The following is a 13,280-nucleotide window of genomic DNA, read 5'->3' on the forward strand; positions in this document are numbered from 1 at the left end:
GTCTATGTTTCAGCGAAGTGTTTACCATGTTCGAGTAGGCCCCTAGATAACACCTACATTTCCTTTAGTGAAGACAACTTATGTTCAATTGGGGCAAAACGGAACCCATCTGTGGGACAAAACACCCGGGGGAAAACGGAACCCTGTTCCGTTATGCCCCACACCTAGGGTTCCGTTTTGCCCCATACCCGATTTCTTAGAAATAGGTTGCATGCATAATACATCGTAGCATATAGGCCATGCACTTAATACAGCTCATGGCCAGTACCTTCGTGTTTACAAAATACACAATTATTTGGGAATCTGATATTAATGAAGTAAAATTTCAGCGCATTAAACATCTACATATCTTACACCAGACGGGTAGTAATTTTTTGACTCGATCTTGCTCGAATGTCAGTGGATTGTTTCAGATTTGTTGTAAATCCTCGTAGCCATACTTGTGTTCCTCAATATAATTTGCATAGGCGGCAGTATTGCCAAGGCCTATTTTTCTAGGTGGTTCCGTTTTGCCCCGGGGGTCCGTTATGCCCCACCTTCCCCTACCCAGTTTCCCGTTACCCTACTCCGCTCAAAACAATTTGCTGGCCAAATATTTCATTATTTTGAATAAAATGTTGATTTCTAACAAACTTTAACACACAAATAAATAACTGCTATGCTACTGCTACTATTCCGTCCAGCACATAGGCCTACTACTAGTTGCACAAGGACAAGGTCATGCAACAATTATGCCAAGGGGTCATACTCGTAGTCATACTGGTGACATCCCGCTATCTCTAAGGTCCGCTATCTCTAAGGTTCGCTATCTCTAAGGTTCGCTATCACTAACGTGTAAAGTCTATGGAGATCAGAATCCCGCTATCTCTATTAGAGATAAGGGTTCGCTATACCTAAAAAAAAGGTCCGCTACTTTAAAGTCTATGGAGATCAGAATCCCGCTATCTCTATTAGAGATAAAGGTTCGCTATACCTAAAAAAAGGTCCGCTACTTCTAAGGTTCGATATCACTAATTTAGAATAAGGTTCGCTAGTTCTAAGGTTCGATATCACTAATTATAAATAAGGTTCGCTATCACTAATTTAAAATAAGGTTCGCTATCACTAATTGTCTCGCCTGATAAGGCAGGAGACTATATAATCACTTTTCCGTATGTATGTGTGTGTGTGTGTGCGTGTGTGACAAATTTGATTAAAGTTTTGGTTTTCGCCTATTTTCTCGGAGACTAGAGTCGTACGCTTCTCAAACTTGGTGGGTGGGTGCATCTTGACCCGAGACAAAACCGGTTTGTATTGGTTAGTGGGTCAAGGTCACTGAGGACCTCTAGAGGTCATCTGAGGTCAAATTAGTAAAAACTGTCGTATGGGCATGAAACTTGGTAGGTACAGTCAACATTTCAAGCCAAATATTTTGAAGGTCATTTCAAGGTCACCAGGGGTCATCTGAGGTCAAATTAGTAAAACTGTCGGATGGGCATGAAACTTGGTGGGTACAGTCAACATTTAAAGCCAAATTTTTGGAAGGTCATTTCAGGGGCACCAGGGGTCATCTGAGGTCAAATTAGTAAAAACTATCGGATGGGCATGAAACTTGGTGGGTACAGTCAACATTTAAAGCCAAATTTTGGAAGGTCATTTCAGGTTCACCAGGGTCATCTAAGGTCAAATAAGTAAAAACTGTCGGATGGGCATGAAACTTGGTGGGTACAGTCAACATTTAAAACCAAATTTTTGGAAGGTCATTTCAGGGTCACCAGGGGTCATCTGAGGTCAAATTAGTAAAAACTGTCGGATGGGCATGAAACTTGGTGGGTACAGTCAACATTTAAAGCCAAATTTTTGGAAAGTCATTTCGGGGTCACCAGGGGTCATCTGAGGTCAAATTAGTAAAAACTATCGGATGGGCATGAAACTTGGTGGGTACAGTCAACATTTAAAGCCAAATTTTTGGAATGTCATTTCAGGGTCATTTCAGGGTCACCAGGGGTCATCTGAGGTCAAATTAGTAAAAACTGTCGGATGGGCATGAAACTTGGTGGGTACAGTCAACATTTAAAGCCAAATTTTGGAAGGTCATTTCAGGGGTCACCAGGGGTCATCTGAGGTCAAATTAGTAAAAACTATCAGATGGGCATGAAACTTGGTGGGTACAGTCAACATTTAAAGCCAAATTTTTGGAAGGTCATTTCGGGGTCACCAGGGGTCATCTGAGGTCAAATTAGTAAAAACTATCGGATGTGCATGAAACTTGGTGGGTACAGTCAACATTTAAAGCCAAATTTTTGGAAGGTCATTCCGAGGTCACCAGGGGTCATCTGAGGTCAAATTAGTATACACTGTCGTGTGGGTATGAAACTTATTGGATACAGTCAACATTTAGAGCCAAAATTTTGGAAGGTCATTTCAGGGTCACCAGTGGTCAAATTAGTAAAAACTGTTGCGTGGGCATGAAACTTGGTGGGCACAGTCACCATCAGCCAGATAATCGTGCCTAGCCTATAACCGCCAAATTCATTTACCTCTACCAAAAGTAATCACACAAGCAGGCGGTTGCGAAAGCAGGCGAGACTTGTGGTTCGAGAACCGCCTTGTTTTGAATAAGGTCCACTATCACTAATTTATTGAAGGTTCGCTATCTCTAAGGTTCGTTATCACTAATTCCAATAAAGGTCCGCTATACCTAAGGTTCGCTATCACTAAGTTTGTTTCAGGTTCACTATCCCTAATTAATTAAGGTTCGCTATCTCTAAGGTTCGTTATCACTAATTTCGATTAAGGTTCGCTATACCTAAGGCTCGTTATCACTAATCTTAAATAAGATTTCTAACAAACTTTAACACACAAATAAATAACTGCTATGCTACTGCTACTATTCCGTCCAGCACATAGGCCTACTACTAGTTGCACAAGGACAAGGTCATGCAACAATTATGCCAAGGGGTCATACTCGTAGTCATACTGGTGACATCCCGCTATCTCTAAGGTCCGCTATCTCTAAGGTTCGCTATCTCTAAGGTTCGCTATCACTAACGTGTAAAGTCTATGGAGATCAGAATCCCGCTATCTCTATTAGAGATAAGGGTTCGCTATACCTAAAAAAAGGTCCGCTACTTTAAAGTCTATGGAGATCAGAATCCCGCTATCTCTATTAGAGATAAGGGTTCGCTATACCTAAAAAAAGGTCCGCTACTTCTAAGGTTCGATATCACTAATTTAGAATAAGGTTCGCTAGTTCTAAGGTTCGATATCACTAATTATATATAAGGTTCGCTATCACTAATTTAAAATAAGGTTCGCTATCACTAATTGTCTCGCCTGATAAGGCAGGAGACTATATAATCACTTTTCCGTATGTATGTGTGTGTGTGTGTGCGTGTGTGACAAATTTGATTAAAGTTTTGGTTTTCGCCTATTTTCTCGGAGACTAGGAGTCGCACGTTTCTCAAACTTGGTGGGTGGGTGCATCTTGACCCGAGACAAAACCGGTTTGTATTGGTTAGTGGGTCAAGGTCACTGAGGACCTCTAGAGGTCATCTGAGGTCAAATTAGTAAAAACTGTCGTATGGGCATGAAACTTGGTAGGTACAGTCAACATTTCAAGCCAAATATTTTGAAGGTCATTTCAAGGTCACCAGGGGTCATCTGAGGTCAAATTAGTAAAAACTGTCGGATGGGCATGAAACTTGGTGGGTACAGTCAACATTTAAAGCCAAATTTTTGGAAGGTCATTTCAGGGGCACCAGGGGTCATCTGAGGTCAAATTAGTAAAAACTATCGGATGGGCATGAAACTTGGTGGGTACAGTCAACATTTAAAGCCAAATTTTGGAAGGTCATTTCGGGTTCACCAGGGGTCATCTAAGGTCAAATAAGTAAAAACTGTCGGATGGGCATGAAACTTGGTGGGTACAGTCAACATTTAAAGCCAAATTTTTGGAAGGTCATTTCAGGGTCACCAGGGGTCATCTGAGGTCAAATTAGTAAAACTGTCGGATGGGCATGAAACTTGGTGGGTACAGTCAACATTTAAAGCCAAATTTTGGAAAGTCATTTCAGGGTCACCAGGGGTCATCTGAGGTCAAATTAGTAAAAACTATCGGATGGGCATGAAACTTGGTGGGTACAGTCAACATTTAAAGCCAAATTTTTGGAATGTCATTTCAGGGTCATTTCAGGGTCACCAGGGGTCATCTGAGGTCAAATTAGTAAAAACTGTCGGATGGGCATGAAACTTGGTGGGTACAGTCAACATTTAAAGCCAAATTTTTGGAAGGTCATTTCAGGGTCACCAGGGGTCATCTGAGGTCAAATTAGTAAAAACTATCAGATGGGCATGAAACTTGGTGGGTACAGTCAACATTTAAAGCCAAATTTTTGGAAGGTCATTTCAGGGGTCACCAGGGGTCATCTGAGGTCAAATTAGTAAAAACTATCGGATGTGCATGAAACTTGGTGGGTACAGTCAACATTTAAAGCCAAATTTTTGGAAGGTCATTCCGAGGTCACCAGGGGTCATCTGAGGTCAAATTAGTATACACTGTCGTGTGGGTATGAAACTTATTGGATACAGTCAACATTTAGAGCCAAAATTTTGGAAGGTCATTTCAGGGTCACCAGTGGTCAAATTAGTAAAAACTGTTGCGTGGGCATGAAACTTGGTGGGCACAGTCACCATCAGCCAGATAATCGTGCCTAGCCTATAACCGCCAAATTCATTTACCTCTACCAAAAGTAATCACACAAGCAGGCGGTTCTGCGAAAGCAAGCGAGACTTGTGGTTCGAGAACCGCCTTGTTTTGAATAAGGTCCACTATCACTAATTTATTGAAGGTTCGCTATCTCTAAGGTTCGTTATCACTAATTCCAATAAAGGTCCGCTATACCTAAGGTTACGCTATCACTAAGTTTGTTTCAGGTTCACTATCCCTAATTAATTAAGGTTACGCTATCTCTAAGGTTCGTTATCACTAATTTCGATTAAGGTTCGCTATACCTAAGGCTCGTTATCACTAATCTTAAATAAGATTTCTAACAAACTTTAACACACAAATAAATAACTGCTATGCTACTGCTACTATTCCGTCCAGCACATAGGCCTACTACTAGTTGCACAAGGACAAGGTCATGCAACAATTATGCCAAGGGGTCATACTCGTAGTCATACTGGTGACATCCCGCTATCTCTAAGGTCCGCTATCTCTAAGGTTCGCTATCTCTAAGGTTCGCTATCACTAACGTGTAAAGTCTATGGAGATCAGAATCCCGCTATCTCTATTAGAGATAAGGGTTCGCTATACCTAAAAAAGGTCCGCTACTTTAAAGTCTATGGAGATCAGAATCCCGCTATCTCTATTAGAGATAAGGGTTCGCTATACCTAAAAAAAGGTCCGCTACTTCTAAGGTTCGATATCACTAATTTAGAATAAGGTTCGCTAGTTCTAAGGTTCGATATCACTAATTATAAATAAGGTTCGCTATCACTAATTTAAAATAAGGTTCGCTATCACTAATTTTGAATAAGGTCCACTATCACTAATTTATTGAAGGTTCGCTATCTCTAAGGTTCGTTATCACTAATTCCAATAAAGGTCCGCTATACCTAAGGTTCGCTATCACTAAGTTTGTTTCAGGTTCACTATCCCTAATTAATTAAGGTTCGCTATCTCTAAGGTTCGTTATCACTAATTTCGATTAAGGTTCGCTATACCTAAGGCTCGTTATCACTAATCTTAAATAAGGTCCACTATCTCTAATTTTAAATAAGGTCCGCTATCTCTAATTTCAAATAAGGTCCGCTATCTCTAATTTTAAATAAGGACCGCTATAGCGAACCTTATTTGAAATTAGAGATAGCGAACCTTATTTTAAATTAGTGATAGCGAACCTTAGGGATAGCGAACCCTAGAGATAGCGAACCTTATAGATAGCGGACCTTATTTAAAATTAGAGATAGCGAACCTTGGGGATACCGGGATTGTTAAAATTAGAGATAGCGGACCTTATTTTAAATTAGTGATAGCGAACCTTAGAGATGGCGAACCTTCAATAAATTAGTGATAGCGGACCTTATTTAAAATTAGAGATAGCGAACCTTATTTAAAATTACTGATATTGAACCTTAGAAATACCGAACCTTTTTTCAAAATTAGTGATATCGAACCTTAGGTATAGCGAACCTTTTTCGTAATTAGTGATAACGAACCTTAGAGATAGCGAACCTTAGAGATAGCGAACCTTAGAGATAGCGAACCGTAACCGTCATACTAGGCACATTCCTTTAGCTTTTGGTAGGCAAAATTACCTTTTTAGAGGTTGCTGGGGTCATTTGAACCCCTTGTTTCCCCCAGGGCTTGTTTCACGTTTTGGATTATTTGTATTATTTTACTCGCACGATATATATGGCATGGACATTTTTGTAAATTTTTCATTGAAAAATTTGACGGGCCCGGTGGCGTTTATAAGAGGGGGAGCGTTTAATACAAACAAGGTATCTAGTGGGGAGGCTGGTGCGCTGTCTTAAGGTGTTACCATAGGCCTATCGCTGTGTTGACAAATTTTTTTGACAAATTTTGATCCCTGGCCCTATACCCCCACCGGGACCCCCACTTGAGTGCTCTGGGCAAAAACAATTGGGGCCAGCAGTTCATAATTGCCGCGCAAAAAACTGTCTGTACATTCACAGAGAATGATCAACTCTATAACCATCAATTGCATAATTGGTAATTTGGTGTAAAAGTTGATGTTTAACAAAGGTTTGGCCTTTATTTCATTTCTATACAAGTACACACTGGGTGCCTCCCCATGAGTAGACCAGAACAGCAAACCTATAGGGGTACCTCCATCTAAATCACCCTGATGGTAAGGGTCATTGGTCACCAGTTGAGCTTCCAAGTTAGTAGTCTGTTTTACATTATAATTGAAATGGCCCAATGGATTCTTTGAACAGAATTGGGCCTTTCCACTCATGCAAAGATAATGCATAGCAAATGTTTGCGTGGGACATGCAAAAGGTTCCAAGGAGGAAGTGTTCAATTTTAATAGAATCAAGCAAGTAAAAAAAGCTTTAAAATAACCTAGATCATAGCAGTGCTACTTGGCCATCTGTGATATCTCACATCAAAGCACCTAAGGGACGCACCATTAGATTCTCAGGGTGGGGGTAGGAAGTTTTTGAAAAAAAAAACTTCACCCACTACATGAGCAAAAAAAACAACTTTCTCCACCAACACTAAAAAAAAAACTTTCCCAACCTAACTGTATAAATGCATGAAATTAAAACAAGAATTTGTCTTTAAAAAGACAAGTTCACGGATCAGGTGTATTATAGTACATGTACTTTGAGCTACTTTGGTCTAACATTTAATATTCATATCTAACCTACTCTGCACTTATTCGACAATTTGAATAAGTGATATGAGGCTTAATAATGATAAGTTCGCCGCCTTTGGCGGGGACTTTCCCCGACCCCAACTTCCTACCCCCAGAGTATCTAATGGTGAGTCCCTAAAGCACTTAACTCCAATCTTGAATCACCTCCAGATGAAGGGCTGTAAACTTATCCAAGGAGTTGACATTTTGCCAGTTGACCATCTGACCAGTTTGCCAGTTGACAATTTGTCAGTTGGGGTACTAAAAGTGTTGATCTAACAAGAACTGTCTTTAAATAAAATTCCTTTAAAAGGAAAGCCAGCCTCAATGTAGAAGAGGTCTTGTAATTAGTTTTGGTCAATGTGAAAGGCATTTTTAGGATCACGCTTACATCTACATGACAGTCCACCAAACCATCAACGATGAGAACATGCACACTGAAACAGAAAACATTAATTCCTAATCTCATGTCAACTCTTTTAATTCATTACATGTACTCCAAATTGTTCTGGTCTGTTTGTTTTGTTGTTGTTGTTGTTGTTGTTGTTGTTGTCGTTGGGTTTTTTTGTCTTTTCAGCTTTTTACCTACGATATCTCAATTTCCAATTTTGTAATACCAGAACTTACGAACTCAATATCTTCGCTTAGGAATGTCCGATTTCACTGCTTTATATATACACTGCGGTTTGAGTTAACTTACATGTACATTTTATTTTAAAATAACTTAATTAATTCGCAATGTATAGTTTAAGCCTACTATATTATAATAGATAGTGGCCAGCACATTTATAAAGGACTGGTTACTCACTACAATCTTCACTCTTAAACTGTGTTTTTCTGAATGTGCTGATCATGTTGATTGCTAGTCGGAAACTCCTGCGAAGCTATGGACATGGCATCTTACATACTCCATTCTATAACAGTCTGCCTAGTGCCTTGTGTGTTTTCTCTTCAATCATTTTGTTGAATGTAATTTTATGAATCAAATAGTTATGTGTCATTTTATTTATAATAAAGAAGTTATTAAATTAATAAAGTAAGACAATTTATTTATCTATATAAGTGCATGTCAAATGGGGTACATTGTTCAATACTATATGCATAAATTATGCCCATATTATAGCTAGGCCCTAAAAACTTTATTTTGCATCGGATTTTTCCGTTGAAAAGACAAAACTGATGTTTATGATAGCAACCATTTCATCAATAACATTTTGAGTCATTTTTATCCATAAAACGACACAGGATATGATAGATAACTACTTTCACATCAATATGGTCCATATGATCACAGATTGTTGAGAATCTGTGATATGATCCGAGGATATGATGAAGATTTTGATTCTATAGATCTGTAATATCAACATGATATCACGCTGTTCAGTGGTCAAGGAGTAAGGACCCCGGTCAAGGACACTGATATGACATCATAGGTGATGTCAGATTTTCTTCTGCTGACCATATGATGCTATATATATATAACTATTATTGTTACATTTAGGCCTTTAAACTTTTAAAGTCATAATTAATTAGTTCAAACATAACTTTGGTAATACTCACTGCGTTTTAGTTCGTTGAAACGGCAAAACATACTTACTTTTCCTAACAAATCAATTAAAATATTTTAAAAAAATTTAACCACAAAAAGTAAAAAAAAAAATCATTCCAATACCACTAAAATATAATCTCTTGAGTAAACTGACCCCAAACCTGAAACAGGTACCAGCCCCGAATGGGCTGGCGAAAAGACAACACAGTTTATATTAAATTAAATTAAATTGCTAAGCTAAGGGGTTAACTACTGTAGCTATAAGGGTTAACTACTAATATCATATCTGTATGTCTGTGGGCCAACTTAGTGAAAAATTGATCAATTTTAATGAATAACATATCAATTTGTACTAAAATTGATTAAAACATACTCTTATGTCAATGGAAAAGACATTGGTCCCCAGGGGGGGGTACTTAGTACAAATGACCATACGGGGATGTGCCGCAAATATGGGTAGCATTTTCGGCCTTTTGGTATATCAATGACCCCTTTTTCTAAGCCAATTTTGGTATATGAATGGGTCCTTTTTTTTTCAAATATTTTTCAATTTTCTCGAAAAATAGCCCAATTTTGCCTCAATCTAGCCAAAACTTTGAAATTGTCCCAAAAAATGGGGGAAAATTTGGAAAAACTAAGACAATATGGGTTAAATTTGGCCAACAATTTTGAATTTTGCTATATCAATGGGTCCAAATTTCTTGAAAATTTGGTATATTTATGGGTCCACTTTCAAATTCTCAGTGGCACACGCCTACTTTTGTCCAATACACCTCTGTGTCCAATATACACCTCTGGGTGCTTTTGTCCAATACACCTCTGGGTGCTTTTGTCCAATACACTGGGTGCTTTTGTCCAATACACGGTATACACCTCTGGGTGCTTTTGTCCAATACACCTCTGGGTGCTTTTGTCCAATACACCTCTGGGTGCTTTTGTCTAATACACCTCTGGGTGCTTTTGTCCAATACACCTCTGGGTGCTTTTGTCCAATATACCTCTGGGTGCTTTTGTCCAATACACCTCTGGGGGTGCAATTGTCCAATACACCTCTGGGTGCAATCGCAATAATATTAAATCTTCTCATAGGCAGTAAACTGCGAAAAATGCAACCAGGGATATGATACTGATACAACTAAGATAAAAAGCATTACAAATTTACACCAGGCTAGCAGTCTGGGTTACATGCATTTGCTGGGAGGGGGCCAGGGCCATAGCTAGGCTAGGGGTGTGACATCCCCCATTTGGTATTTCAGTAAGTGTTGTTGGTAAAATCATGCACCCGTGGCACACTGCAATATGTGTCATAGAAATGTGAAATTTGCATTTGTGGGTGCATGAGACGTTTTGCATTTATACCAAACAAGAAGTTACTAAATTTTGTTTTGGTCTCTACCCCGTCCCACTTGATCCTTCTTGTCAGATTTTAAGTGCGGGTGAAAGAAAGTTAGTGGTCAACAATTTCACAATTTTAGTTAGTATAAAAAGGATGTCAGTCGGCAAAAAGGGGCATACGTACCCCCTACCCCATCTGAGTGATCTAGCATTGGCCCTGGTGAGTGGGGCTCCCATAAATGAGTACCATTTTATAGGCCCCCTGTACAATTGTATGCAATCATCAATTAATTTGTGCAAAATAGAATGGATTCATCAGGATTACATTGTAAGCAAGGTGACTTCCTGTTACTATTAATGTAATCAGTTAATGTTTTGGTATGATTCCAAATCTGGGTTCCAAATAGAGAGAGTCTTAGATAGTGGAACTACAATACTACATAGTACATACATGTCTACAGTAGAAACTTGATAATGTGATCATTCTTTTGTTTTCTATTTACAGGTGAGCGTAAGAAATACGACCCAACATTCCATGGACCCACAGAAGACAGGTGAGATTTGTTCTCAAACTCAATATTAATTAAAGGGTTTACAGAATGGTTTGTATACTTTTTTGACAAGTCATAATAGGTTTGCAGCCTAGGGAGGGGATGAGAGGATGCCCCCTGTCGACCTAGGTCAAACAAATTCCCTCAAATCTGTCCAATACCCCCAAATCCTACAATTTGCCCTAAATCACTCAAATTGTCCTAAGAGTAAGATCACCCAAAATTTCCCCCAAACCCACCAAATTCCTCCCAGAATCCACCAGGTTTGCATACACAGTATCCCCAAAATGCCAACTTTTTCAAAAATTCACCAAAAAGGTCCACTTTTTCAAAAATTGCCCTCCTGGCAATAATTCCTGGTTATGGGCCTGATTTTGGGATATTTTTCAAAATTCACATTAAATTACAAGTAGCAGTTTGAAAAGAAACGGGGCTGCTATTGTACAAACTTAAGCTTTTTGCATAAATCATATCTGTATTAGCATGTGCACCTAATGTACATGTCATTGACATTGACCAATCATAAAGGATATTTTGGGGTGAATTAGGCAATTTTGACAGGTGACAAATGGTGAGTTGGGCACCTGTTTGTCTCAGAAGATTTGGCTCTGATTTTTGCTTTTTAGTTCCTGTAGAAATGTTTCTATTTGTGTAAATTCTCATTTTGACTTTTATTTCATCATTTTGATAATAGTATAGTATATTTTATTCACACACAAATCGTGGCCCTGAGGCCAAATTACAAGTGGTTTACAATATTAAAAACAATTAAACATTAAAAAATACAGTATCAATATTAACAAGGAAAAATACAGCAACTGCTGTTGATTGAAAATAAAATATTGCACTTATTCAAGACATCATTCAAAAACATTATAAATACACACCATCAAAAGGCTAAAATTGGCTCAATATTACATATTTAAAAAAGTCAGAATATGCAAAACAGTTCAGGGCACTTAGTTATTCAATAAATTGATAAAGTATGGAATAGCGCTGTTTATGAAACGATCGGTCCTTGCATAAAGTTGAGAGATATGATTTGCATTGCGAAGGACCCTGCCATGACTCTCCAGTCTGGTAGGAGGGATGAGATCTTTTGTTCGGATAGAAGCAGAAAGCCCTTCGGCCAACTTACGACAATGGTCCTCCCTCCTATCAGCTAGAGAGTCTAGCTGGCACAGATTAAGAGCGTTGTCATAACCATCATACAATTTGCCCAGAACTATTTTGCAAGCTCTATTTTGCAGCTGCTCCAAAGTATGATCTTGAGTTGTGGTGAGTGAGGAATGCCAAACTACATCGGCGTATTCAAGTAATGGTCGAACATATCCTTTATAAACTGAACATAATTCCTGGGTATTAAAACCAAACCTTTTTAAAATCCTAAGCATATACAACCAACGATTGGTTTTGGACACAATTTCAGCAATGTTTCTATCCCATTTGAGGTTGTCCTGCATCCAAATACCCAAAATTTTTGCCTCAGAAACAAAGTTGAGAGGAATGTCATTGATTTTGATAACATTATTGGGTGGATTCCTCTTAAAGCAGACCTGTAGGGCTTGACATTTCAAAGGATTATTGTTTCAGATTATTATTGGCAGACCATTCACTGAATTCATCCAAAACATCTTGAATTTGGCTGGATTTGGGGTGGATGCAGTTCTCAACAATTGTCAAATCGTCAACATATTTCCAACATTTTGTTTTAGGCACACTACTTGATACAGCATCATTGATTATAATCTGAAAGCCTATTGGCCCTAGTTTTGTACCTTGTGGGAGACCTCCATTTACAGTTTTGTAATCAGAAAGAACATGTTTATAACAAACACACTGTTGTCTGTTGCTGACAAAGTCAGACAACCATGGCACAATAGACTCACGGCCTTTCTAAAATAATTATGTAGAATACGGTAAGTGTATCATCTTTTTAGCAACCACATGTGTGTACTTTATATTATACACTGAATAATTTACCATTTTTATCTTTATCCCCATCAATTATTATAATTGTATAATTATGAAAAACTGACATGTGCAAATCATGTGCAAATTGTACAATTGTTGTAAACTGAATTGTAGAAACTGAATTGTTGTACAATCATACAATGTACATATAGTATGATTTGACAAAGTGTACCAACATTGATCGATAGGGAGAGGGAAATAACATTGACAATGCATCGTTGGTCGTTAACTAAAATCACAGACAATATAGCCTATGTATCACCTATTTTTGAGTTCATTTGCCGAGACCAAATGAAAAACTTCCGTTTTTCTGCTGACACTTTTCCAAGAAACCTTCTGGCTTCAATATCTATTCATAAGTAATGAGTGATTGTGAATCAATTGCAATATGTCAAATAATGCTAAAATTTGTATGCTGCGTTAATTTTGCATTTTATGTACGTAAATATCTATCTGGTGTAAAATGAAATGTGTGCATGAAAATGGTTAGTGATGTAAAAGTCT

The 13,280-nt window shown here is 38.3% G+C and overlaps 1 protein-coding gene across 2 annotated transcripts in view; it reads left to right on the plus strand.

The window, feature by feature from the left end:
• LOC140138054 (choline transporter-like protein 2) overlaps positions 1-13,280 on the plus strand; it is a 54,160-nt gene that overhangs the window by 1,098 nt on the left and 39,782 nt on the right. For both annotated transcript variants that reach the window (XM_072159899.1, XM_072159898.1), the window contains exon 2: positions 10,757-10,805. In XM_072159899.1, the coding sequence (XP_072016000.1) occupies positions 10,757-10,805 (49 nt within the window). The remainder of the gene's footprint in view (positions 1-10,756; positions 10,806-13,280) is intronic.

This window comes from Amphiura filiformis, chromosome 17, assembly GCF_039555335.1.
Source record: "Amphiura filiformis chromosome 17, Afil_fr2py, whole genome shotgun sequence".
Classification (NCBI taxonomy): domain Eukaryota; kingdom Metazoa; phylum Echinodermata; class Ophiuroidea; order Amphilepidida; family Amphiuridae; genus Amphiura; species Amphiura filiformis.